This window comes from Notolepis coatsorum (genome assembly GCF_963971535.1).
Source record: "Notolepis coatsorum genome assembly, chromosome: 13".
In the NCBI taxonomy this organism is placed as follows: domain Eukaryota; kingdom Metazoa; phylum Chordata; class Actinopteri; order Aulopiformes; family Paralepididae; genus Notolepis; species Notolepis coatsorum.
The window spans coordinates 52,229,407-52,256,133 of NC_140177.1; the positions used below are offsets into that span (position 1 = coordinate 52,229,407).

Sequence of the window (26,727 nt, forward strand, 5' to 3'; positions counted from 1 at the left end):
AAGTAGATCTTGGTTCAAAAAAGGTTGGGCACCCTGCTCTATATCAGGGGTTCCCAAACTTTTCAGGCCGGGACCCAGAAAATAAGGCGTCAGAGAGCCGCGGCCCAATGCACATCGTCAGGCTTTTTTTTTTTTTTTTTTTGCCAGGCGACCGATTTTTTATAATAATATAAATAAAAATAATAATAATAATAATAATAATAATAATAATAATAATAATAATAATAATAATAATAATAGCCTCATTAAAATACTATTGTTGCTTCGGTTGTTTTCAGCGTTTTATGTGCATAATCTGTTATTTAGTTTGAAATGTTCGTTGAAATAAGTAGATTTTTAGTTTTTGTTTATTTATTAAGTTAATATAAAACCATATAGTCACATTTTATAATACAATAAAATAGAATTTTAGAATACAACTAGAAACACTGTCCTGGCCGCGTGAATATTAAAGGCAACCAACTTGTGTTCGGCTTTTCTCTGATTGGCCGCGCCCCCCGCCCCCACGCGCAGGCAAGCGCAGTCGTCCCACGTCCCAAATGAAATCCAAGGAGCGCAAGCGAGCGGCAGCGCGGGCAACCAACTTGTGTACCATGGGCTGCTGTTCCAATGCACTTGTGTTGAGCTGCTGTTTCACTCGTGTATAAACAAAGCCCATACAGTTATGAAATGCGCTGAACTAGAAAGCGTAACGTTATTATGTTTCACGTTTTTAACAACCAACTACCAGATTCACTCGTGTATAAACAAAGCCCATACAGTTATGAAATGCGCTGAACTAGAAAGCGTAACGTTATTATGTTTCGCGTTCCATTGATTAACGCCATTACCTGCTGTGTTGTAGGAAGCAGAGGTACAGTAAGTTACAGTAGGTGTAGGTTACATGTTTAATCAAAGCCCATACAATTTTTTAGATGAATGATTGTGGATATAATATAGAAAACACATCATTATGATATTGTCAGAGGGAGAGGCATGACTTCGCGACAGCCATATTAGACACTCACTGTACATCAGTGTGGAACTGTAACGTTATATGTTATTTCGCCCGTGGAGGCTGCTGAGCCTGAAGCGCTAGCGGGGCGCCGCGGTGGTTTATCCCCGGCTTCCGTGCGCCGCCGCCGGCTTGATACAGCTTCAGCAGCAGCAGCGGCGGTGCTCTGTTGTAGGAAGCCCTTCAATGACAGCGGCGCGCTCTCATATTTTGCGAATGCATAAACTATATCTTAAATTATGGCTATGTGTCTAATATGGCTGTCGCTTATCAATGACTTCGCGACAGCCATATTAGACACATCGCCATAATTTAAGATATAGTTTATGCATTCGCAAATATGAGAGCTCTGTCATTGAAGTGGGTGGTGGCAGCATTACTAACAGTAGCGATTTTTATTGTTTTGTCATGACCAAACATAATCCCAACATAGATAGGAGGTGTACTGTATGTCAAATGTCGGTCATGTGGTGGAAGAGTTTAGTACAGTCACACAACAGAACACCGCTGTAGTACAGTCACACAACAGAACACCGCTGGTTCGACCAGCGCTCCTGCCGCGTCTCTCTTGCCGCAAGGGCGTGTGCTAGTGGATTGATTGATTGGCCGCGTGGCCAATCAGAGAAAAGCTGAACGAAAAGCTGAACACAAGTTGGTTGCCTTTAATATTCACGCGTCCTGGCCTGCTTCTAAGTTCAGTGGCCTGACAAAAAAAAATTGATTTCTATTTTTATTTTAAATTCTTTTGGAAATCATCTCGCGGCCCTCCCGTGGACCCCGACTTTGGGAACCACTGCTCTATATAGATAATTATCGATATTGTTATAAGTATAAAAAAAAAAAAAAATTTAAACAACAGATGTATGTTTATTTTGCAGCAATTCTTTGTCGTTGCCGCCATCTTTAGTGTTACAGCCCCTCACACTCCAGTTCTCAGCCCTGCAGCTGGTTTGAAAGCAAAAGTCAACCGGCTTCTCTGCTGGCTGTGGCTCCAGGGGAGTTGAACAGTTCTGGCTCTGCTAGTTTCTTTTCTATCTTTTGGCGCTTTTTTGGTGGACAAACCACCGCACATGTGCACCGTGACTCGTGACTGGAGACTAGCTCTGCTAGCACACATAGCCTACTGTGTACAGACGGTTTCAAACTGTATTTTAAATAAGAAAGCAAACAAAATAAATGGACAAGAGAAAAATAAATCTCAATTTGGTCAGTATTGTCATTTGGACAAGCAAAGCCATTACTTTAAGTTGCAGGCAAGAAAGACAAGTCTGTCCACTGTCTCTGGTTTTAAAACTGCCCATGCAGGTCACAAAAAAAAAATTAAAATCGATATCATTTTTTTTGGATATTTTTTATTTATTTATATCGATTATTAAAATATATCGCAATACTTATCGTTATCGTTATATCGCCCAGCCCTACCCTGTACTATAGGCCTACTGGTATGGGTGATTGCACTAAACATTAGTTAACAAGGTGCTACTGCTAACATTAATTATTTCTTTGTAGCAAGAAAACACACTTTGCAATAAACTAAAAAAAAAGAAAACATTCAGTGTCTTCTGCCTCATTTAGTGATAAAACACAACCAACAGCAACACTATTAACCACCAAGAACAAAGAGTTAGACTCACAAAAATATTGCTAATTTAGTTAGTGATTGGAATTTTAATTGTTAGCATTGTAGCTAGCGTACATTAGCTAATACTGTAGGAACTAGTTTCACATCAAAGGCTAAGGCTCACAGCCAGTGGTTTTCAACCAGGAATGAAGTTGGGCTCTGCATCACTACAATTAATAAATTAGTGTTTTGGAAACAAACCAATTTAAATGACTTTGAGTTCGCTTTATCAAAGTATTAGGAAATATTCTTACCAACATTTTTTTTTTTTTTTTTTTAGTTTCATGTTTGCTTTTATTTGTCATGAATAAGGTACACATTACAGTGAAATGCTTGGTTCTGTATGAGCCCCTGAGAATGTGCTTCATACACTAATAAAAAGTAAGTAAAAGAGGAATAAAGACCCAACACTATACAAATATACAGTATACAAACTAAAGTACAACCTAAGTACAATGAAAGTACAATGAAGTAAAAATGCAGACAATGAGGTACAAACACTTTAAAAAGGCTAAATGCTAAAATGTGTATGGATGTAGTGAAAATCTCTTTAATAAAGATGATAAAATATGGTGTAGTGTTAAAGTGTTTAAAGTGTCTTGTGTGAGTGTTAAGGTGAGTGTTTGTTTAAAGTGAGTGTGTGCATGGGGATGTGTGTGCAATGAGTGTAGATGGATGGGTTGATGTTACATTGTCATTGAACATCCTGATGGCCTGGGGATAGAAGCTCCTTCTGAGTCTTTCTGTACTGGCCATGAGACTCCGGTAGCGCTTTCCTGACCGCAGCAGTGCAAAGAGGCAGTTGTTTGGGTGGCTAGAGTCTTTGGCTATTCTCTTAACACTTTCGGGCCATCCACGTGACATATATACGTTATTGGGCGCCAACTGTTACACTTTAACACTTTAATCGCCGGAAACGCCGTAACTCGTCATTGCCCGCCATGCTCATTCTGCCGAAGACGCCGTAACACGTCTTTGATATCAATATTTCAAAAATCTGTGATCGAAATCATATTTCTCCTCCGGGGACCTGAGATATACTGCTGATCTCCACTCAACTCTCTAACGGTTCAAGAGCGCCATCTGGTGGCCGATCGGCAGATCGGCCAACAGGAAGTGACGCGCCAAACAGGAAGTGCTCATCCATATTTCATCCGGGCACTCGCGATCGTTAGCCGGACTCCATCTCGACACACTGGATAATCAATCGCTCGCCCTAACTCAATAAACAACGTTATTTGGACGTATAGTATTATACAACCTGGAAATGGTTAATCTAGATCAGACCTGGGCATTGTACGATTCGGGATGATTCTGACCGGCCCGCGAAAGATTACATGATAATAAAAAAAAAAAAAAAAAAAAAATTAACTTTTTTTTTTTTAACTTTTTTCTTTTCATGTCAACGTTCACACGCACAATATACACTTAGGAGACATGCTCAGAAGATGTTGGTTCTCTTTGGATCCACCTACATATGTGAACAGACATTCTCAGTCATGACGTTTACCAAGTCCAGGTACAGATCATCTCTCACTGATGAACATCTGGCAGCTGTGCTTCGCATCTCCACCTCAGACATGCAACCTGACTTTGATGGACTTGTTAAAGCTCAACAGAGACTGGATTTCTCACACTGAATGAAAAAAAAAGAACTGAAGAACACTAAAATGTGGAAATATAACAAGTGAAATGGGACACTTGATATTTTTTTTCTTTTTTTTGCACAGTTCTGAAAACATTAAATGTTTAATATAGGCATGTAAAGTAAAAAAGGCTACAAAACTGGGACACTTTTCTTTACACAGTTCAGTGACATGTCTTGTTTATTTTTGCTATAAGATGATGTGATGTCTTTAGAAAGCTAAGAAAATCCTTGTTTCAATAGTATATGAAACTCAAAATGCCCTTTGTTATTAATGTTTCACATTTTGTTTATCATTTAGGAAATAAATTATATTTGAATAAATGATATTTTTGAAAGCTAACCTCACCTTTTAATTGCCAAATAATAACATACACTCTTACCAGGGGTCAAAACAATGCCATTTACTGCGTTTTATATAGAAATAAAATTTATATTATGCATAATTGAGTTTGGAATTTTGGCCCGGCCCCCCAACATATTTTCAGTTGCTCATTCGGCCCCCTGGGAAAAATAATTGCCCACCCCTGATCTAGATCAACATCCCATAATCGAAAACTGTCTACTCCAAGCTGATCGTCCAATGGCGCGAGGAAGATACGGTAAGATCCAGCGTTATTTTCTAACGTGTTCCATATAAACTGCTCTGATGATCATATGACCCACACTAGGTGAATGATATAACGTTGCCCACGGAATTATAAACGACCCCCCGCCCATCCGGCCAACATCAGATGATACGTAGTAACTTCTAGAAGTACCTCCAGTTGAGATTTTTTATCTGGCACAGATCGCTACCAAACTGTATTTGATCATCAATATAATGCATTTGGCGCTATAAATCAAGTTCTGGAGAAAGCTGCAGAAAACGATAAAAACATACTTATACTTTAGACCATATTTTAGTATGAATATGTGAATGAAAAAGTATAACGTTGCTACACCCTGAACAATGGATATAGGACATTGAATGGGCCATAATAATGTCAATTTAGCAATAGAATTAAAAAAAGGTATAGCCCTGCAAAGAAGGGGAACTTCTCCATAGACAAATAGAGCTGGCTAGGGATGGTAAATTATGAATTTAACCATGGCGATCAAAGTGTTAACGGCTGGATCGTTTTTCCTTTTTTTCGATTTTAATATCCTATTCAATGTCAGGGACCTGTATGTTGCTGTTAAAAAGGCATACTGGGACTCTGAAGGTGCAGTACCGGCCAGATCCTGCTAGTAGGCAGTATCGAGAGTGCAGTAAACCCTGTTCCAGACCGGGTGCTACACTTAAATGTCTCCGGGCGGACTTTTCTAGTAATGGGAAACCTAGGGCTTCACCCGATCGCATTGAATAATTTTTCGGGACCCCCGATCCATATGTTGTGGTGGGTTATGTCGTGGACCAGATGGACATAGGATGGACCAGATGGCGATCAAATAATTGGAATATTCTTTTTGGAATACCACCGACCACAGGTAAGGACAATCTGATGTCAATTTCAGATTGATCGTGCAAGGTTATCATACCCATCCCCCTGATCGGTGTGTTGTGGTAATAACAAATGATGTTACTGGCAATCAAATTATCAGAAATGACACCCCCCCCCCCTTTCATGCATTCATGATGAAACATAATACCTACGATATAGATTTGATTTGAAAATAGTAGCGTGCCTAGGGACGAAACGCCAATGGTTTTAGTAGAATTCACGTTGCACCCTGTAGCCGGCCTCCCAAGAATTAGCCCGGATCATTCCGAAATGATACTCCTATTCACCACGAGATAACGCGTGAACGTATTCATGAAAAACGTATTATTTTTTGCATCTTGAACGGAAGATAGTTACTGTCAAATGACCATGGTATTGTATCCATAGCTATAATATAAAATAGAGATTTAGCTCTTCAAACAATGTGACGCACAGTGAAACTATGTAATGGAAAGCTGGCCCAGCTATAGCTAGATAAGGAAATCGAATGGCCCTGAATGTGTTAAGGCCCCCACATAGTCGGGCGGAACGTACACGGACCGGACTCCGCGCTGCATGTCCGCAGTCGTTTGAGCTTTCATAATCGAGCGTACCACCGCATACCAATTTCCTACATGTCTCGCGCCAGTTTACTACATTTCCCAAAACATTTTCACGCTGTTTACACTCTGTCACGGCGTCATCCACCGATGTCAAGAGTCTAGGTTATCTCCGTTTCCAAGATTTCTAAATAAAATTGGCAGTTTTACACACTTCATTTAGAAAAGCCATTCAAACTTCTCAAGTTTGAAATAACGATAACTAAAACCTGCCAAAGTTTTACCGGACCAATCCTACCCATTTAATCATGATCCTGCCCTACTCTCACTTGGCACGGAGCGAGTGTTCAGAGTAAAATGCAGATCGGTGTCACATTAAATTAGCAGCCTTTTGTGTGACACCAAGTGAGTGGCGCGGACGTCTGCGCCGTTCGAAAATCGGAGCTTCGTGCTTTGAGTACGACTATGGGAGGGCCTTTAGCCTTGGCCCTGCAACACTTGGTGTAAATGTCCTGGAGAGTGGAAAGCCCACCTCCAATTGTTCGTTCTTACCAACATTCTTGACAACAAGTTCTGAATTTCCTGCCCTGCTCAGTGTAGGCTTCAATCTGATTCTACCTGGAAATGTCCAGCAACGGAGCAGCAGAAGGCAGGCTCAAAGCAGATGATTGGTCAATTTAGCTTTTAGTTTCTAGGTGATTGGCTTTTTGTTAAGTTCGTCACAGGGAAGTCATTACTCCATAAAACCTTTGTTCACTTTACATTTATGTTCACTTTACAAAGTAATGTTTGTTTTTTATCATTTTAGTATTAAATCAGTGGTTGACAATTTAATCATTATATAACCTGGGTTACAATTGGCTGGCTGTAAGGTAGATAAATGTTCAATGACCAACGGTGGTCAGGACCTTACTCATAGCGCAAGCTTTGAAGCAAAGTGCTTACAAAATAAAAACACATTAGAAATAACAGTAAAGGGACATGATTTGCTGCCCTTTTCACATATAGCATGGTGTTGGATTTCTCTAATGGAGAAACTTGGATTATATTTCAATCGTTTTTTTAGGAAGTGATTCTCACCTAATGGCCTATAATATTCAGCAAAGGTAATAGATTGGATTAATCAGTATTGACTGATACCTCATGTTTAGTACTCAATACTGCCACAGAGAAAGTAGCATTGCTGCTGGATCTATTTAGACACTCACTATAGCACTGGGTACAGTTGATTTGCTAGAACAATACCATTCTGTCTATTTCCATTATAGTTGTGTTGTTCTTTTATTAGCTTGGATAGTACAGAGAAATAGATTTCTATTAGAATGTGACTTTCAATAACACACACTGTGCGTGCACACACACACATATTGCCCTATTGAGTAATATCAAGAGAAACCAGAGACCATTAAATGGTAATGAATAATTCATTGGCAAAAGGTGAGAGCACAAGTATCCTAATAAATGTTTAAAATATAGAATCCATTGCCTGCAGAAATGAACCATGTTACCATATATGTTACCATGTTAGGGAGGGCATTAAACCTGTGAGACTAGGCAACGCTGTGGTGTCACATAGTAGGCATAATGATAGAGCAGTGGAAAAGGGAAGAACAGGCTGTAAAGTGAAACACTGCATGCGGAATAAATCACCTGACTACTACAATCACAAGGAACGTTAGTGTGAGAGAAGCTGAAAAGTACAGTACCCACCCACTCTTTTAAGCCATTCCACTCGGTTGCAATCAAACACGACTGCCACTCGAGTCTCTCGAGTAAAGGAGAAAGTGGAAACAAAATGGCTTTTCCCTTTAGCTAAAGAACCTTTTGAGGGTTTGTCAGAGATTTACCTCATTAGAAAGGCCCCCAGCTCTTCTTCTGCAGAGGTCTAGCCATCTAGAAGGAAGCCTAAGCCTGATCGAGGGCCCTCCCAGATCATGGCTGTCAGACCTGAGGGGAGAGCGATGCTTGTCGACTCCCCTCCCGCTTGGCAGTGGCTTACGCTGGGAGTAAAAGGCAGCCTTATTTCCTCTCCTGGTTGTAGTGTTGCGCGGGCGGTCCTGTGGTGAAGCTTCACTGTGTGCTGCTCCTGACAGTTTCTGACGGGCAGCTGTGTCGACGCAGTGTCAGGGTGGCGGTTGAGGTATTATCCCACGTCTAAAATGTGGTCAAGGTTGGGGACCGTTAGCAGGAAACAAGCCACTGAGCTCCAGAGGACTGCATGAGCTGGGGTGAGAAAAGCCAAACAACAGCTTAGTTAGTCTATGTTTAACATCTTTTCTAGGTGGTTTCAACATGCGCAAGATAGGAAATCGACAAATGTTTTTAACTGACCATTGTTGATTTAAAGAGATGTCAAGCTAATATTATTTGGGACTTCCAGATAGAGAGAATATTATATTATATATATTTTGGCCTTTATTTGACTTGGCAAAACACACAAAAGAAAGAAAGAACAACAACAGGAAGTCAACTGTTGCCATGCACCACACACCAAAACACTTAACCCTTTCACTACCACACTACCAAATGGTTAACCCTTTCACTGCGGCAATACAGACTACAGAAGCTTAACCCTTTCACTGCCACACTACAGAAGGTTAACCCTTTCACTACCACACTACAGGCGGTTAACCTTCTGTAGTGTGGTAGTGAAAGGGTTAAAAGAGCAGCAAAACAGTAGACTTACAGTAGTTTAATGTACTGTAATGATGTTCATTAAATGCTCTTGTGGGTCAAAAGATGTTTCATTCTAAAAGTATTAACTTCGATGTCAACATAATGTGAGATGTAGAATAAGTCCATAAATAAGAACTGAGTACAAAAAGAAAATTATCCAATTATCCAATCCAATCAATTCCAAATCAGAAGGTGTGAATATCGGAGCTTAGTTTGTGTGTTGCGGAGATGCTCCTCAAATATCACTGTCATAAAAACTTGTGTGGCTCCTTGTGCATGAATGCCAAAAAGCAATGAACTTATATATATATAATATAAGTTATATATATATAAGTTAATATATATATATATATTTGTTTTGTTGCATTGTGTATGCCAAGCGCAGATAATGCTTCCAAGGTGTTTTGTAGTGTAGCAATGAAACCCTCTTGAGAAATGCTCCTTCTCGTTAGTATGCCTTGGTCGACTCCGTACTGCCTTTGTGTCGAGCTGCAGTAGCAAGTGTGCCTCTCTGATCACTGTGCTACTGTAGGAGACTAAGTATCTGCATTTGAAACACAATCTCATGCATAAATCTTTGACTTCTGCATGCAGAATAATTTAATGAAATGTGCAAATGTGGCCGCTTTCTGTAAATTATGTGGCCGGCCGGCTGGATTTCATTTGGAGGTGATAATTACAGCGAGCACAACACGGTGGGGAAAACTGGTTTATGTAAGAAAGGATCAAAATAGGGGAGGTTATTTCCAAGAGCTGACAGCTGTGTTCATCAACAAGCATGAAGGCATCACACACTAAACATGACAAGTGTATCTTTCTAATTATATCAAATACAAGCTCATTGAATTGACTTAAACAACATCACAAACCAAGTAAATTTAAAATTGGCCTATTGAGACAAAGAATTTCAAAAGCAATTATCCCCATCAATCTGGATGGATGGTGCACATAACTACCCAGCCTAATGCTAGCCTAGGCCTTAGGGCAAGCCTTCGTTGAAACCGGCCTACTCTCCTTGATGACTGTTGAGCATTGTTGACATTTTAGGAGGGGGGGGGGGGGGGCTTAAAGATGAATGTATACATCTGGTCAGCTGATTTGGTAGCATACACCTGGCAGCATCAAGATCTACTCCAAGCAGGTGCCCTCAAGGATAATAACAACACGAGCAACCAGCTCCCTGCCCTGTAAGAGTTTGAGATACACTGACTGGGATTTCGTGCCATTTAAGTTGAGTCAGCGCAACTGGCATCAGACATGCTCTCAGCTAACCCATTCACCTCTACAGTTCTACAGTAACTACTGTAACTCTACAGCTATGACATCAGACATTCTCTCAGCTAACCCATTCACCTCTACAGTTCTACAGTAACTCTACAGCTATGACATCAGACATTCTCTCAGCTAACCCATTCACCTCTACAGTTCTACAGTAACTCTACAGCTATGACATCAGACATTCTCTCAGCTAACCAATTCATGGAGCAGTGTTTCTCCTTCTCGAATAATGTTCCTGCCTTTGACACAATGGAAGGGAGGTGAAAGAGAGGAGCGGAGTGAGATTGCCTCAATGTGCGCAGAGATTGTGATGGTGACAACTCCATCTCTTAGGTCTGGGGACAGCTGTCGCCCATACAACATGATGGATGACCATTTTAACTGGCAGGTGGAGCTGTGGTCTGTAGAGTGTGCAGCAGTAGAGTTTTACTTCTTCCAAAAGGTTTCACTTATCCAATACATTTGTGTTGCATGGCCAGGAAGATATGGGAGCTAGATGTATAGCTTTTAATTTAGCAAGTAATCGCAAACCTTATTTGAATAGAGTACCCCTGCCTTCCCATGGACTCAGATGCAGGTATCTTATGCTAACAGGACTTTATGAGATCTACTCAGTGTTAGTGTGCAAAATATAATCTCTCCTGTCATTGAGTTGAGTAGCTCCTCTGTTATTAATAATTAACAAGTGGATTTTTGTCAGTGCACTCCTGCACCTTGTAAAATGCTTTCTTTAAAAAATATAGAGTATATTATAAATATATGCTATATTTACACCTGTCTAAACTAATCCAACAATATGAATGACCGAATAATGTGGTGAACAATTTGCTCTGAATTGCATGGTTTCATCTTAGGAAACTATTAGTCTATTTATAGCTGTTATGCACGTTTTAAATTTTAATATATCTTTAATATCCTTGTATTTCTGTTTGTGTTTGTATTGTCATTGCAGGTCTACATCTCATGTATCTATTAATTGATTCTGCATTTTATTGCACTTTTCTTTGCCAATCTTTAAGTCAAACAGGGCACTCTTGTAAAGAGAGGTTGCTCTGAGTGTACTTGCCCTGTCGAAAATAAACATTCTTAATTGAATTGAAGTGAATTTACTGAGGATATCGTCTATAATCAGTGTCCATTATTTATCTGCTGCTTCTTCCTTTTGTCGAGCTTTCCCAGTAGACTCAAGAGAACAGTGTCTCAAGTTTTGTATCCTTTAAAAGCAGTTGCCAATATAAGGCCTCCATTTCCTTCCAGTCGATACCCGAGACTCAGTAACAGCCAAGGTTGCTCTCTCTGCCAGGTTCCTTTAGAGTGGTAGATGCTCGGAGGGAAATTAGTGATGGGCACATTTATGGAGCGCACTTCTGACCTTCATGATTGTGATGTATGTTTTCTGGCAAAGGAGGGGCCTCCGGCAACCAGGTCGTTGCCAACTTAAATCCATCAACATCATTTCGCACAACCAGTGTCCTATTATATGTCTAAATATCAAAGAACAACTATGGTGAGTGGAGACAGGCCTAATGCTAAGTGTGTTATGATGATACAGTGTGGTGGACCGGTTATGGCTGGGAGGTATAGCAAGTATGAAGCTAGCGTCATGAATCCATGCAAAAATATGGATTTTTACTATACTGTCATCCACAATATATTGTATATCGTAAGAAATATATACATGCTGTACATTTATTTTAAATTTTTTATTATCTTTATTCGCTTTTTTTCTGGTCGCGCAGGACCGACAGCTTTTTTTGGCCATGCAGGACCGACAGAGGAGAGAGGGTGAATCGGGAGGAGAAGGGGGGAAGACATGCGGCATATGGCCACCGGGTCTGGGAAACGAACCCGGGGTGACCGATTCGCGACTCAGCGTGCTATGCGCTAATAGCGGCATGGTGGTGTAGTGGTTAACACTGTCGCCTCACAGCAAGAAGGTCCAGGGTTCGATTCCCACTTGGGGACCAGGTTTCCATGTCGCCAGGTACCCAGGTGGGTTATCTCCCAGGCCTTTCTGTGTGGAGTTTGCATGTTCTCCCCGTGCTCGCAAGGGTTTCCCCCCCGATAAGATAAACCCAATGGAAAAACATGCACAACAACAGATCGCTAACGCTGTGGCGTCCTTGACAAAGACGGGCAGGAGCACTTGGATGGTCCCCGGGCGTGGCTATCGCCCTATCTGCTCCCGGCTGCCCTTGGGGGGAAGGACGACGGGATGGGTTAAGCGCAGAGACTCAATCGCATCGGCGACTGAGAAAAAGACAATGCATGTGTGTGTGTGTGTATCCCGGTGTGTGTGCCGCTCCAATTGCATGTCCAGTTCGTTGCATTCCGAATAAAGACCCCTAAAGAGGTCCTGCATTATTATTATTATGTGGTGTGCTACTGGAGCGCCCCATGCTGTAAATTTTTAAGATAATCCAAACAAGTATTACTTGCAGCAGTATTAAAAAAAGAAAATCTAAGAAAATAGAATTTTTTTAATGAAAAGGATCTCATGTCATTTGAACCGGAAAACAAAATACCTTCATGTACCATTATACCGTCCCTATACTAAGCGGGTGGGAAGCCGGTGGGAAGCCGGTGGGGTATGTGTCCTGGTCGCCTGTATATTTTATTTTCCCCAACGGAGTTTCACTTCCGCGTTCGGTTTGCGCGATCTGATTGGCCACTGACGTTTCTCTCAGCACCAATCGCGTTACTCCTAACAAACTGGTTAAGCTTGGCGACTCTTTCGAAGTCGCTCTCTTTCGAAGTTGGTTAAGGTTAGGGTTAAGGTTAGGGTTAGGGTTAGTTGGTTAAGGTTAGGGTTAAGGTTAGGGTTAGGGTTAGTTGGTTAAGGTTAGGGTTAGGGTAACAGCCTGCTGGTGCGATTGTTAGGAGTAACGCGATTGGCGCTGAAAAAAACGTCAGTGGCCAATCAGATCGCGCAAACCAAATGCGGAAGTGAAACTCCGTTGGGGAAAATATACACGCATCCTGGTGGTTGTAAACTGCAACTCCTACTGGTCGGTCGGGGCGCCTGTTCAGCAGGGAGGGGATCTGGGGGAAATAGTGTGAACCTCTGCACGCGTTACGTTCCCCCAGTGAAACTCCTCGCTGTCAGGTGAAAAGAAGCGGCTGGCGACTCCACATGTATCGGAGGTGGCATGTGGTAGTTCTACACCCTCCCCAGGCCGACAGTGGAGCAATGCGCGCAATGATTAAATTGGGATGGGTGAAAAATACAAAAAGCCCAAAAATAAATAGAATTAAAAAAGATCTACGGAAATATGATATTTTGGCCATATCGCCCAACTCTATGTGCAAGATTCAGACTCTATTAATGTCACATCTTGATAAAGTGTACTGTACAGAGTGAAAGTGTTTTGGTTCCTCAACCTTAACAGCAGCAATTGCACATAATTAGAATAGAATAGAAATAAGGCAGTGTAAGGCAAAAAATAAAACAAGGCATTAGAGGTAGCATAAAATAGTAGCATTAAGTAGCCGCATAAAAATATATGGTGCGGTATATAATACTGCATGAATATACAATAATGTAGGCCTAGTGCAGTGATAATGGTGTGGATAGTGTGTGTAAAGTGCCGTGGTGTGTGTGTGTGTGTGTGTGTGTGTGTGTGTGTGTGTGTGTGCGTGCGTGCGTGCGTGCGTGCGTGCGTGCGTGCGTGCGTGCGTGCGTGCGTGCATGCGTGCGTGCGTGCGTGCGTGAGTTCATAGGTAGCAGTAGTTAAAGTGGTATAAATGTAACTGGCAGCCTTCCCCTTTTCCTCCCAGAAGATTTCTTAATTGGTATCAATTCATTGTCTTTCATTAACATGTGATACACTGTTCTAAAGCCTATAGGCAAAGGGATAGGGTAAGTGAAGCATGTAATCTTACATGGCTGTCTTTTTAGGTGTGATGAATTGCACTACCTTGAACAATGTTCACTCTCCCTCTTCATTTTAACACATGGGAAATAACATGGGAAACTATGGCGTAAACATTTTATATTACCATTTTTATCAATGTACTAAACTGGCCCTAAATAGTCTACTTCCTAGAGGACCTTGGGGCCTGGAAATGGCGCCACACTGTGTGTGGAATACACATGAAAATATGAAAAGGCTCAGCATGTTTCAGGAAGGATGGGATAGCTCCAAGTGACAGACACAATCTGTTAATTTATCAAATATACGTAAGGTGGGGAAAACACTTATAAACATCTGAAATGGTGGGGGAAACTACTTTATTAGAAAAATAACTATGTGAGGGATCATGTTATATAGGCTACCGAACGTAATGCTTTAAAACAGCTCAATTTAATGTGAAATGAATGGACAGGCAAGCTCTTCACTTGAGTTTGAGGTGGGAATCTGACAAGGCTCTCGTTTAGTCCAATATATCTTCTTTATTTCCCACAGGAATTGCATAATTCTCTGGAGCTTTTTTCCGCTTACTTACTGCTGCTAAAATATAACCACCACTTAAAGTAAGTTTTACAAGTGTGTTCACAAGTTCACAAGAGTAGCAGTTTGTGTGTGTGTGTGTGTGTGTGTGTGTGTGTGTGTGTGTGTGTGTGTGTGTGTGTGTGTGTGTGTGTGTGTGTGTGTGTGTGTGTGTGTGTGTGTGTGTGTGTGTGTGTGTGTGTGTGTGTGTGTGTGTGTGTATGTGTGTGTGTGTGTGTGTACGTGTGTGTGTATGTGTGCTTCTTTTCAGTGTAAGCCAATACTGTAACGGTCATACACCGTTTGTTTTTCCATAATCAGCCAAATTGAGAACTAGGTTAATGACAGCTGGAAGCTATTTACAATTTAGACATTGCATGAGTTGCAAACGCTCTGTGGAAACACAATAGTGCCGTTAAAGTATAAAAGGCAAGGTTGAGCAATAGGCAGGCACTGTACTGTAGCTGTCAAGGTAGCCAAGCACACTATCCTCATTAATCAAACATAACCTAAAATTGTCCAGCCTGGGCTACAGAGTGGCTGTAAATTAAGCAGGAAATCCTCCTAGCGCTCGACAGATACCCAGTAGGGGAAGGTTGATGCTAATGTTTAACTCAATGGCTCGTTTGCGTTTTACATTATATTGCCTGCTTGCTAAGCAATTAAGCAATACCATGATCCAGCATGTATCATTGAACCCTTCCAGAGCTGTCCTCTCTTAGTCGTTTAGTTGATTCATCCGTCTGCTTGGACTTTAGTTGATCTTGTTAGTCTAATGAGTTATTTCCACAGGAACAATAAGTGAATCTCTGGTGAGTAGTACAAGATATAGAGAGGTCCTTCAGTACAATTGCACCTGGGAAATACAATGTTACAGATTTGTCAATTAAATCGACTAATCTATTCGTCAAAAAGCCCTATATGACTGTTAGTCAACTAAGAATTCCTTTAGTCGGGGACAGGCCTGAACAAATCCCCCCCCCCCCCCCCCCTAGCCAGCCAACGACCTAGTATACGGTATACGGTATGTGTGGCGTTCGCTCCTGTGGTCTGTGGCAGTCCTAAAGCTCGTATCAGATAGGCCGGAGTATGAGGGAGCATGTAAATGAGTGTTGTGTCTTTCGTCTTCCCTGTCACGAGAGTGTGTATTCGGTTAATTACTCATCGGCCTCTCCCCTGAGTCAGAAGATGAACGGTTTTCCTTGTGCACAACAGTGACTCTGTGGCAAAAGGAGAGACAATACTTTATAGCACTCTAAGCGGAGTGTCTACAATCTTTTATTTGTGCTGCTGTTTGTACATCAGACATGGAAACATATGGCGTCTCCTCGGCGGATCCGAGTCAAACACCGCCAAATGATTCATATGGATTGTTGACCGAATCGTTCCTCTAAAGCGTGCGCAGAACTATCAGGTGTGATGTAGTCTCCCCTCTCTCTCCCCTGCCAGGCTCTGAGGCTAGATTGTGATTTAAGACCTCTATGGCCAACCTAACCATACTGTAGACTCCCCAGGCTCGCCGTTAGATGAAACGCAAGCTGGGGAAAAAGGCTGTGAGAGAGCTCTATTTCAGGGATCCCTGCTCCTATTTTATCTTCCTTCCGTCACCTCCTCGCTGCCTTTGCTATACCTTTTCACAAAAGAAGTATTTTCATTACATAAAAGGCCTTTCAGGGTACACAGCCCGGCGTGAATTCGCATCTATGGAGGATATTATACTCCTACTGCAGATGCTGTTTTTAGTTTTCAATTATCCATTATTTGATCATCTTCAAGTCTTCCAGTGCTTTTTTTCCCCTCCACACATTTCCCCTCTTGCAGAGAAATATCTGTGAGCAGCATTTTGTGTGGTCGAACTGAGCCACTGAATGAGACGCGTGCCATTGATGCTTATGTTGCCTCCCTCTGAATAAACCCATGAGCGAAGAGATTCCGAATATAATCTCTGAATATTCATAAGTGCCGTACAGAGGGCTAACGGCCGGGTGACGCGGCGGAGAGTCACAGCATTTTGAACATATTAGGCTAACATTCATAATTGATGTCAATGTGTGCATTCACTGTTTCACAACTATGCCTCGGGATCACTGTAGCAATTGTATATTTAAGTTATTCAGGCAGCATTTTCTTTAATAACCCCCCCCTCCCCCCCCCCTCCCCAATGGTAGCCTGGGGATTCACTAGCAGAGGTAATTCATTAGTATTGCTGGCTTGTGTTGTGATTAGCATGCATCACAGTGTACAGTAGATTAAGAATGGCTCTTGAAAATCTCCCTGTTCACTGTCTCAAATGTCAGTTGATGCAGGGGTTGTCTCTATACAGTAGGCGTGTCACTTGAAGTTAGGGGGCTGTATATATGTAACGGTTGTGACAACGTCACCTCAAACTTCGATGCCCCGAGTGGGAGTCGAACCCCGGTCTCCCACACCGCAGGCAGCAACACAGACCGCTATACCAAGAGGTGAATCCACTTCTAAGTACTGGGTCTATGCGTCTTTTGAGGATGTGAGAGTGAGTTTAACCCATAGCACCGCTACTCACCCCAGCCCTTCTTGACTGCGCTTCACGATACCATCCGTTACATATACATACAGTAGGCGTGTCACTAACGTGACACACACACACCCCTATACTGTAGGTTACGTGTCACCAGGAGTCGGGATTAATCGAGGAGCACCTGTTTTGTCTCTCCACTTGACACACTGACTGGACGGCCGCTGGACCTGTGACATGTTTCAGTCAAACCACATTCTCTGACCAGGGCCAGAATCTTTGTCACTCGGCCAAACCGACCTTTTGATTTAAGCCGTAAGCCACATGGGGGGAAGATAGGGGTGTATTGTTAGGGCATAAAACTGTCAATGACGCATCAAACGTCCCTCATCCAATTGCAAGTGAGACCTCCAGTACATCAAACGGATTGCTCCTGTGATCTGTGACCCCTCAATGGACCTTGACCTGCTTGGCTCAATATTCCTCGCCGGGATGAGCATGGCATGTGGGAGCGCGGCACTTCATTATATGCAATAATGATAATGAAGAAGACTGATTAGATATTAGTTGCAGACGTTTCTGAAGGGCTCAGTGAGCAGGACCTTGTGAATACAAACTGCCCATTCCTGCTTTAACACATAAGCAACATGTAGGCAATAGCTACCCTGTCTCAGCTCAAGCCCAGTTTATCATTTAGATGCAGTGCTAGAACCAATATATTTTCTATGTAGCCCTTGGGAGTTGGACCTTTATGCAAAGGCTTATAAAACACACTGGAGTAGTGGGCTATGAGATGGTCCTCAGGTTGCCATGGCTGCTCATTGCCTTGCTGGTTATTTCAGCTGCAGAGGACCAAGGAAACTAGGAATATGACTGATACCAGGGGTTTGTGCCAAGACAATGACGCTTTAAGATTTATAATAGCCTATTTATAAAGGACGGTGTCGATCATTGGCAGAGAAGCCAATGTAGCTCAACGCTGCTGTACTGTCTGTCACTGTGGATGAAGAGAGAGGTCTGACAAGGCACTAGCTGGAACAACTGCGGGTGCATATAGTCCGGCAAGGTGCAAGCCCACATTTCATTGCAAATCATCATACATTAATGTAATAGTCTTTCATCATGAGCCCCATCACAAGTGAACTGGTCCCCACAGCGTATGACAGAAATGTGATTACCTTTTAATTATAATAGACTGTTAAGAGTTCTATCTGACTCATATAGGTTATTGGTACCTAAATCTTAATGCGCACTAAGCAAGCAAACTGTAGGATACTGCCAAAAAAGTATGCTGAATCGAAAATGGTGGTAGTATAATAATCGTATATAACATTTGATCAACGGACTTATTGACCACATACATGACAACTGCACTATATCATAAACCAGTGGAAATGTGAGATTGAAAAAGGTCTGTAAAGCTTACCTGATTTTTTTTGGTAACAGGTGGCGAGGTGTTATTATATCCCTTTTGGACTCGAACATCAATCCCTCCTGAAATGCTTTTCTTATTTAATTTATGCAACGGATGCTAAAACATCTCTGCAAAATAACAATGTAGCCCTTGTGGCAAACATCGCCCACACGGCATCCTGGTCCACTAACACTCACTGAAGCAATGTGCAAAAACGGCCAAACATCCCGGACTTATTAGATGGAAAACATGATTTTCCTGAACAGCGACGATTTGAGGGATTCCTTTCCGCCGACATATGCTACAGTATATAGTGGCTACTGTTTCACATCATCTCCCTCGCACCGTGCGCTGTGCTGCAAAAAAAAGGACTGGTTGAAAATCACATGCGATTTGTTTCAACGCACTACGCGTCAATCGAGCCAGTTATTCATTTACCGGAGGCACCCGCGCAACTCGGTACATTAATCCATAAATATTATATGAATTTACTTTTGACGATGAGTTGGGGCGTCACTGTCAGCTGTGTACACACCAGTTGTTACTACACACTGTGATACATTTCACAAAGAGAGTGCTTTTCGGGTTAATTATGTTTGCGTGCACTGCGGTACAGCCACTAGGATGATTCGTTCGGGAACCGGTTCATCACCAGGGTGCAGATGAAGAATAAGTGTATAATAATATAGCCTGTTACCGCAAAAAGAAAAAAAAAGCAATACTTGATTGATTCTATTGTTCTTCTCTCAACTCCAAAGTTGTGGATAATGGAGACCAAACTGTAATAGAAGGACGCATATTTGCTTGTATGATAACTTTATCTGATTATTATATTCGTGTAATAGGCTAATGTTCTTATTAATACAGCAGCCAGCCACTACTTTGTACAGCAACTGAACGGCAGAAGGGAACACACTTACGGATTATTGTCCACTGGAACAGATGCGTGTTCTGGATGAAGAGTCGTCCCCACGGACCCTGTGCACGAGCAGCTGCTGCGCGCAGGTTGACGTGCAGGCAGGTGCATCGAATATCCCTTTGTGTCATATATGGCCTATATCTGCCGGTGAAGATCCCCCTCACTTTCTAAATCACGTAAGGGGAAATACGTACGTTACGGTGTATTACCAATGATGTCTCATGTCTGAGAAGTGCTTATTCACAACATCTTATATTTGTTATGCTGGTCTGAACAGTCAGCCTTCTTCCTGTCACATGCTACTCTTGCATGTGTTCATGTTCATCATGGGGGTCACGTGCCTTTATAAGAATGCTTGTGATTAAGCTAATATAAGCGTGCAAGGCCTTGGCCCCAGACATATTTGTATTGCCACTCTGCTTGGCCCCTATCAAACTTCTCAGAGAAGAGTGCTGATCTATGATCAAAGCAAGGCCATTTGGTCATCTCATCATCTCATTCACAATCTAAAACTCCCATATCAGCGCTCAATCGTATTCAGAGGCCAAGACCACGGGATCACTTTCCTTTTTGTAAAAAGGTTTTTACAGCCCTTGATTTATAAGCAACCTATATAGCTCTTTGTATATCTGTTGTTCTCCAGTGTAATATGTGTGCAAATGGTTTTTATGGTAGACCTTGGTGGAGGAAGGCCTAATCAGACATTATTTATGTCTGAGTGTGCTCAACAACTCGCCACTGTCACTGTACACTACAGTAACCGCTTTACAGTAGCCTCGATTGAGAGACTCTCCAGTGCCATTGTTCTGAATGGCCGGGCTGTGGTTATTAAACCATGGTTAATGTGCATCTCTGTAGTGGTTCTAATGGTGCTTTGAGTAGCAGGCAGGTTCTGGTGATGGCCACTAATCGGTATGACACACACTTCAGTCTTTACTATCGTTGGTGAGTCACCCACACTTCACCTCATTAACCTTCCATCCGCCTGACCTCTCAGACAGTCAGCTGCTGTATGGATTGATCCATTTTATGTCAAGCGATAGCCTTAAGACTGATATCCCACGCCCACCTGCTCTTGACCAGGTAATTGCAAGACCTCAAAAGTCCCATGACTCACAATATTTGGTTTATGTGTTCAAGTGAAGTCCCTGTGTTATAACACGGATGTAACACAGGAATATACATGGGCTCCCTGTCGGTTAAAGGCACAATCTGTGATTGCAGTATGGTGCCCTCTGTTGAAAGTCTGCAGTCCCGCTACTGACTTCATTTACATAGGAATTTATGGGTCTGAAGATGTATTTATTTTAGTCTGAAATGTATTGTCTGAGCCTGCTTCGAGGAATGACAATGAAGCAGTTTTGCACACATTGATTTAGTTTGACAGTTATTGAGAGTTAATGAGTTTGAATATCTCCTTATGTGATGTCATCAGTGGACACAAAATGCTTGTCGTATTAATTACAGCTCAATGAAGTGATGTAGATGAAAACATATCAATCCCTATTGTAATCCTTATCTCTGTCTTTTCATCAACATCATTTAATTGAGCTGTAATTAACACAACGATCCAATGTCCTCAAGGACATCACTGGTGGCCATATTCAAACTCATTAACTCTCAATAACTGTCAAAATAAATGAATGTGTGCAAAACAGTGTAGCCTTGGGCTGTGTGAGCTTATGTGCAAAATAAATCAGTGTTGTCTTTCAGTGAAGTGCCCCTTTAAAGGAGGGAGACAAATAGCGTGCACACTCCTCTCTTTAGTGGTGCAGGGGATGACTAAACCCATGTAGAGAACAGATAACCCCAGAGCACATGGAGACACCTCTGCATTGATTTAGTGTCAAAATGCCTTGAGAGAGGTCTTGGGACCGAAATGTTGCCACTTTGGCACTTTATTAATGCAGAGGTGAATCTTTATTCTGTTATCTGTATTCTACAAGCATAGGCTGGCATGCTCTTCCATCGCACAGCTCACAGCCATGGTCACTAACTAACCACTGTGTATCAGTATGGAACTGTTTTTAGCTTATTGTTATCTTGTTGTGTTACTTCTTTTAATATTGTCTTATTTACTTTAACTGTTTACTCGTCATCATTGGACCTTAGGGAAACCTTGATGATTTTACAGGTTTTTATTAGAGGTTTGTTGATAATGATGATGATGGTGATGACGACGATGATGATTTGACAATTAAATGAGTTGCTTACATTTACAATGTTTGGAGTTGAACAGAGCTGTATTTTGAGTTATGATGGGCCAAGAATAATGTTGTAATGAACCCTGCACCTAATAGATGTATCATAGACTGCATATAAACCCTGCACCTAATAGATGTATCATAGACTGCATATAAACCCTGCACCTAATAGATGTATCATAGACTGCATATAAACCCTGCACCTAATAGATGTATCATAGACTATGGACTCTGAACATAAATAATATATATATGTATCATAGTCTGCATATGAACCCTGAACCTAATAGATATGTATCATAGTCTGCATATGTATGAGTCAGTGTGGGTATAGGTTCTCACTCCATTATTGTCAGTGTCACTGTATTTACCCTGCAGAGAGCTAGTATCAAATTCAGTTTTCTCCATGAGCGCATGCAAAGCACAGAAAAGTCCATTATTACCTGCTTGTGAACGGTCTGCCTCACTTTACTGTGCGGCTCACTGAGTACACAACATTGATGACGAAGTAGGCCTTCCAATAGATCACCACAAGAACCACAGCTCACCCGCCCCATTTACCATGTGTAACAAACGCTCTTTGCAGGAGCCGCCGATCTGAGTGACAATGCAAGAACTATTATGCACATAGCTCCTCTCTGCACCCTTTATAATCCAACCTGGGGCACAAAGGGAAACTATTCATGATCTGCAATTATGAATTTGTAGATAAGATAAGTGGTTCACAATTAACGCAACACTTGCCCTGAGCCATAATGAGATTTTCGTATCTGCCGACCCAGCCAATCAAAGTGCTCCAGGATCTCCTTTGGAATAATCCACGTTTAACCTCCCCCTTTTGTGTCTCATTATTGTTAGTGTCTACACCTCGCCCATTCAAGTGAGTTGAACACAAGGGGGCGTAGACTGATAACTTTGCCTTTCCCTGCCCAGCTCTGCAGCAGAGAGGAGAGGTAAAATGTGATTATGCCATCGGAGTCTGACCTTGAGAGACATGTATACTTACATTTACATTCCAAGGAAGAATACCTTATTGGATTATTGGCAAGTAAATGGTTTCCTGCTACTGCCACGAGGAAATCCCATTGCGGGGCAAACCTGCAGAATAGCAATGTGGACAACGCAATGCATATTGGTCCAATTCCTTGTCTGACCAATGCACTGCCACTGATGGAGGTAGTACAGATGGCAGTTCATTAGATTTGAATAAACAGACAATTAACAGTGTCTTAAAGATAATAGACCGCAACAGCTCTCCTCTGATTAATATTCAGCAGGCTTTCCGTTCCCTGCAGTCCTTCCTCATGTCAAGATTAGACACACACACACACACACACACACACACACACACACACGCACACACACACACACGCATGCACACACACTCACACGCGCACACACACACATTCACTAGTTATACCCATTTGTTGCCTCCAGAGGTATAGAACACTCATTAGCAGCAATCGGCACATTCCTGTGATTGCATTGGTATGTAGATAGATTGCATTGTAAAGTATACAGTATGATCGTTCATTGATTGATTGATTGATTGAAAAGTTTATTAACAGATTGCAGAATGGGTACAGTACAGTACAGCTCAATACATACAATTGTTAAGGGGGTGCAGACCAGAGAAAGACTTTCGTCTTGTTTACATCAGGGTCCCCCATTTTCAATTCATCATAACATATATGACATACATGACATACAGATAGACAGTACTGCTACATTCTGCTTCATTGCAACAAGTCCCCATATCCAAACACACACGCGCACGCACATACACGCACACTCACACTCACATACGCACACGAAACACCTGTCAAACCTCAGAAGGTGGCCATAACCCCGCCCATAATATTTGTACGCGTAAAAGAGCGATTTAATTGGATTTAAGACCCGAGCTATGTAAATGTCCGTGGCTATGGCTCCTCCCATCCACCTGATAGGGGAGTATTTACAGCTCTTTACTGCTGCTACCCCGACTGTACTGTTACCAGAGCGCCGCACTACACCATGACACTTCAGAGGACTATGCAATAGGGAGTTCCGTCTTTATACAGTGAATTGTCTCGCCCCGAGGCGACCGTTATATTTTCCAAAAAGTTTACCTATAAGTTTCCCATTTGTTTTCCAAGATGCCACGCTCTTTTCTGGTCAAGAAACATATAAACTCCGCTAAGAAGCCAAATTATAGTGAACTGGAATGTCCTACAGGTAGGCTAAAAGTTTTAAAAGTTCATTGATATAGAGTTCGCTTCCTATATTGTGCCATAAGTTGTACAAGTGGTTAGAAATGTGTTTTACATGCAATCACCTGCGTCGAGTTTTTTAACGCAATTGTTGGGGATATATCAAAAGAGTATTATTCTGAAATCTGTGCGTTTCACTTAAGTGGTGATGAGAGTCGAATATGTTGGCTACACTGCTGTCATTTGTTGAAATCAATTTAACTCATGTTGTTTTTCTCTTTTCCTCACAGTTTTCATTTCTCCATACATCTACAGGGGCCTTCCCTTGCCTGTCATCCCTCAGCCGGAGATCTTAAGCCCGGTAGCCTACAGCCCCATCACAGTATGGAGCAGTTTTCCGCTCTCTCCGCTCCCGAGTGACCTGTCCCCCATCTCTGGATACCCCTCGTCGCTCTCCGACGCCTCGTCCAAAGACCACAGCGGCTCCGAGAGCCCGCGGAGTGATGAAGATGAGCACATGCTCACCAAACTCTCAGACCCCCATGGAGCGGAGGCAGAGAAGTTCCAATGTAGTTTGTGTAACAAGTCCTACTCCACGTATTCTGGACTTCTCAAACATAAACAACTGCACTGCGACGCCCAGACGAGGAAATCCTTCAGTTGTAAATACTGCGAAAAGGAGTATGTTAGCCTCGGAGCTCTCAAGATGCACATCAGAACTCACACGTTGCCTTGTGTTTGTAAAATATGCGGCAAAGCTTTCTCCAGACCGTGGCTGCTCCAAGGACACATCAGAACGCACACCGGTAAGTCGTGAAATAAGAAAGGCCACCGGCGTTTGATTGATTGATTGATTGATTGAAAACTTTATTAACAGATTGCAGAATGGGTACAATACAGTACAGCTGCTCAATACACACAATTGTTAAGGGGATGCAGACCAGAGAAAGACTTTCGTCTTGCCGGGAAACTTTGCGGGCTACTGGAATGTATACGCTTTTAAATTGCTGGGCTCTTATAGCCATATGCCAATAATTGGGTAATTTATTGGCCTCCCCCCTCAGGTCTCATAATTGGGATCTCAATGATGTGGTCGTCTCAGTCGTCTGCCTGGCTGTTACAAGTTATACATGCTATACGAAATAGGCAGCTGATTATTGTTATTTCTTGGAGGTCTCAACCCACTTCATTCAGTATTGAATATGTTTATATAGATGATACATTTTATGTTTTGATACACAAAATAAGATACTTAGATTGTTGACAAATCCCATGCATAATATTAAACTACAGAAGAAATTCAGCTCCATGTAATTTGCATACAACACAGCACAGAAGACCTATAATATTACTTTCAATTGACTGAATATAGGCTACCTGACATCATTTGGATTTGGAGCAAACACTGCATATTGTTGTATCTGCGAAGCTTGTCATCTGTGTGTCTGTGTGTGTGTGTGTGTGTGTGTGTGATCACTGACATATATTTCTCATGTCTCCCTCGACAGGAGAGAAGCCATTCTCCTGCCCACACTGCAACCGGGCTTTCGCTGACAGGTCCAACCTCAGGGCTCACCTGCAGACCCATTCGGATGTGAAAAAATACCAATGCAAAAACTGTTCCAAGACCTTCTCCAGAATGTCTCTTCTGCACAAGCATGAGGAATCTGGTTGTTGTGTAGCACACTGATCCAGCAGACACCTCTGTGACTCTCCAGCCCCTGGAGAGCTGTCAGGGGGGACCACACCGCCGAGAGGGCTCTTTCCAAAAATTATGCAGACTGAGACTTTTACTTTGACCAATGATCCGTTTTCATTTCAGCGTGGAACAGCTCTGCCATTTCAAGCAGTGTTTTTTTCCGCCGCATTGCAATCAGTGTTGATCTTTGCCATACCATGTACTCACCTACCTGTGCTATTCATGCACTTTTTTGCATGTTTAGAAATGTGTTATATGCCTTCCAAATGTAATTTTCCATGTTATGTTCTTATACCAGTGTCTCTCAGAGGCTGTGTCTTTGGGTATAATGGAAACTTCCTATTCCCTTTTAAAAAGTTTTATATGGACCACATAGATTTCAAAAGGTGCATAAAATATCATGAACACAGAAAGAAACACAGCAGCACACCCAATGGAATATTGAAGCCATTGCTACTTAGGGAACAAGTGCAAAGACTTATTTTAAAGGTGAAAGTATTATAACTTTTGCACAGTCATGAATCAGAAACTATTTGCCAGCACTCAAAATAGCAATATGTGTTTCAAGTGCCTACATTTTTACTTGGCAATTATGTATTTCTTAAACAATCGTTTGCATATATATTTTTATATATTGAATGTAAGTGTGACTGAGATGATTGTATATTAACAGTGAGAACTGTGATACTGAATGAATGGTTTTGATATTTTGATATTTTTTATGACGCTTTTAAAAATAAAATCCCATGCCATTTTGTATAATTCTTGAATTGTTTTCTCCACGAAGCCTTTACAGTTGCATGAAAAAAGAAAAACATAACGGTTTTCATTTACGTTCTTGTTTTGATGTAAGAACAGCTATTTCAGGTTGTAAGCAGATTTTCTGGGAGTATGATTGCAAATGACTGATTACAAACCCTGGTGGTTTGACAGCATATAATATATAATTCAGCTAGAATGGTCTCGCAATAGATGTGCAGAGAGAAGAAGCAAGCTGCCTGAGCTCAGAATCAAGGCTGAACCTGTTCCCTGCATGTGAACCTGTCCGAACATCAAACAAACTTAAAATTTAACACATAGCAGCTATATTGATCTGCACTTACTTGTTACACTCTTTGAGGGCCTATGTGCCTTTTTG

The 26,727-nt window shown here is 41.9% G+C and overlaps 1 protein-coding gene across 1 annotated transcript; it reads left to right on the forward strand.

The window, feature by feature from the left end:
* Positions 1–23,702: 23,702 nt before the first annotated feature.
* On the forward strand, positions 23,703–26,345 carry snai2 (snail family zinc finger 2). Its single transcript, XM_084327269.1, has 3 exons — positions 23,703–23,915; positions 24,181–24,696; positions 25,399–26,345. The coding sequence occupies exons 1-3, from the start codon at positions 23,837–23,839 to the stop codon at positions 25,578–25,580; spliced, it is 777 nt and encodes a 258-aa protein (XP_084183395.1). The 5' UTR covers positions 23,703–23,836; the 3' UTR covers positions 25,581–26,345.
* The last annotated feature ends 382 nt before the right edge of the window (positions 26,346–26,727 follow it).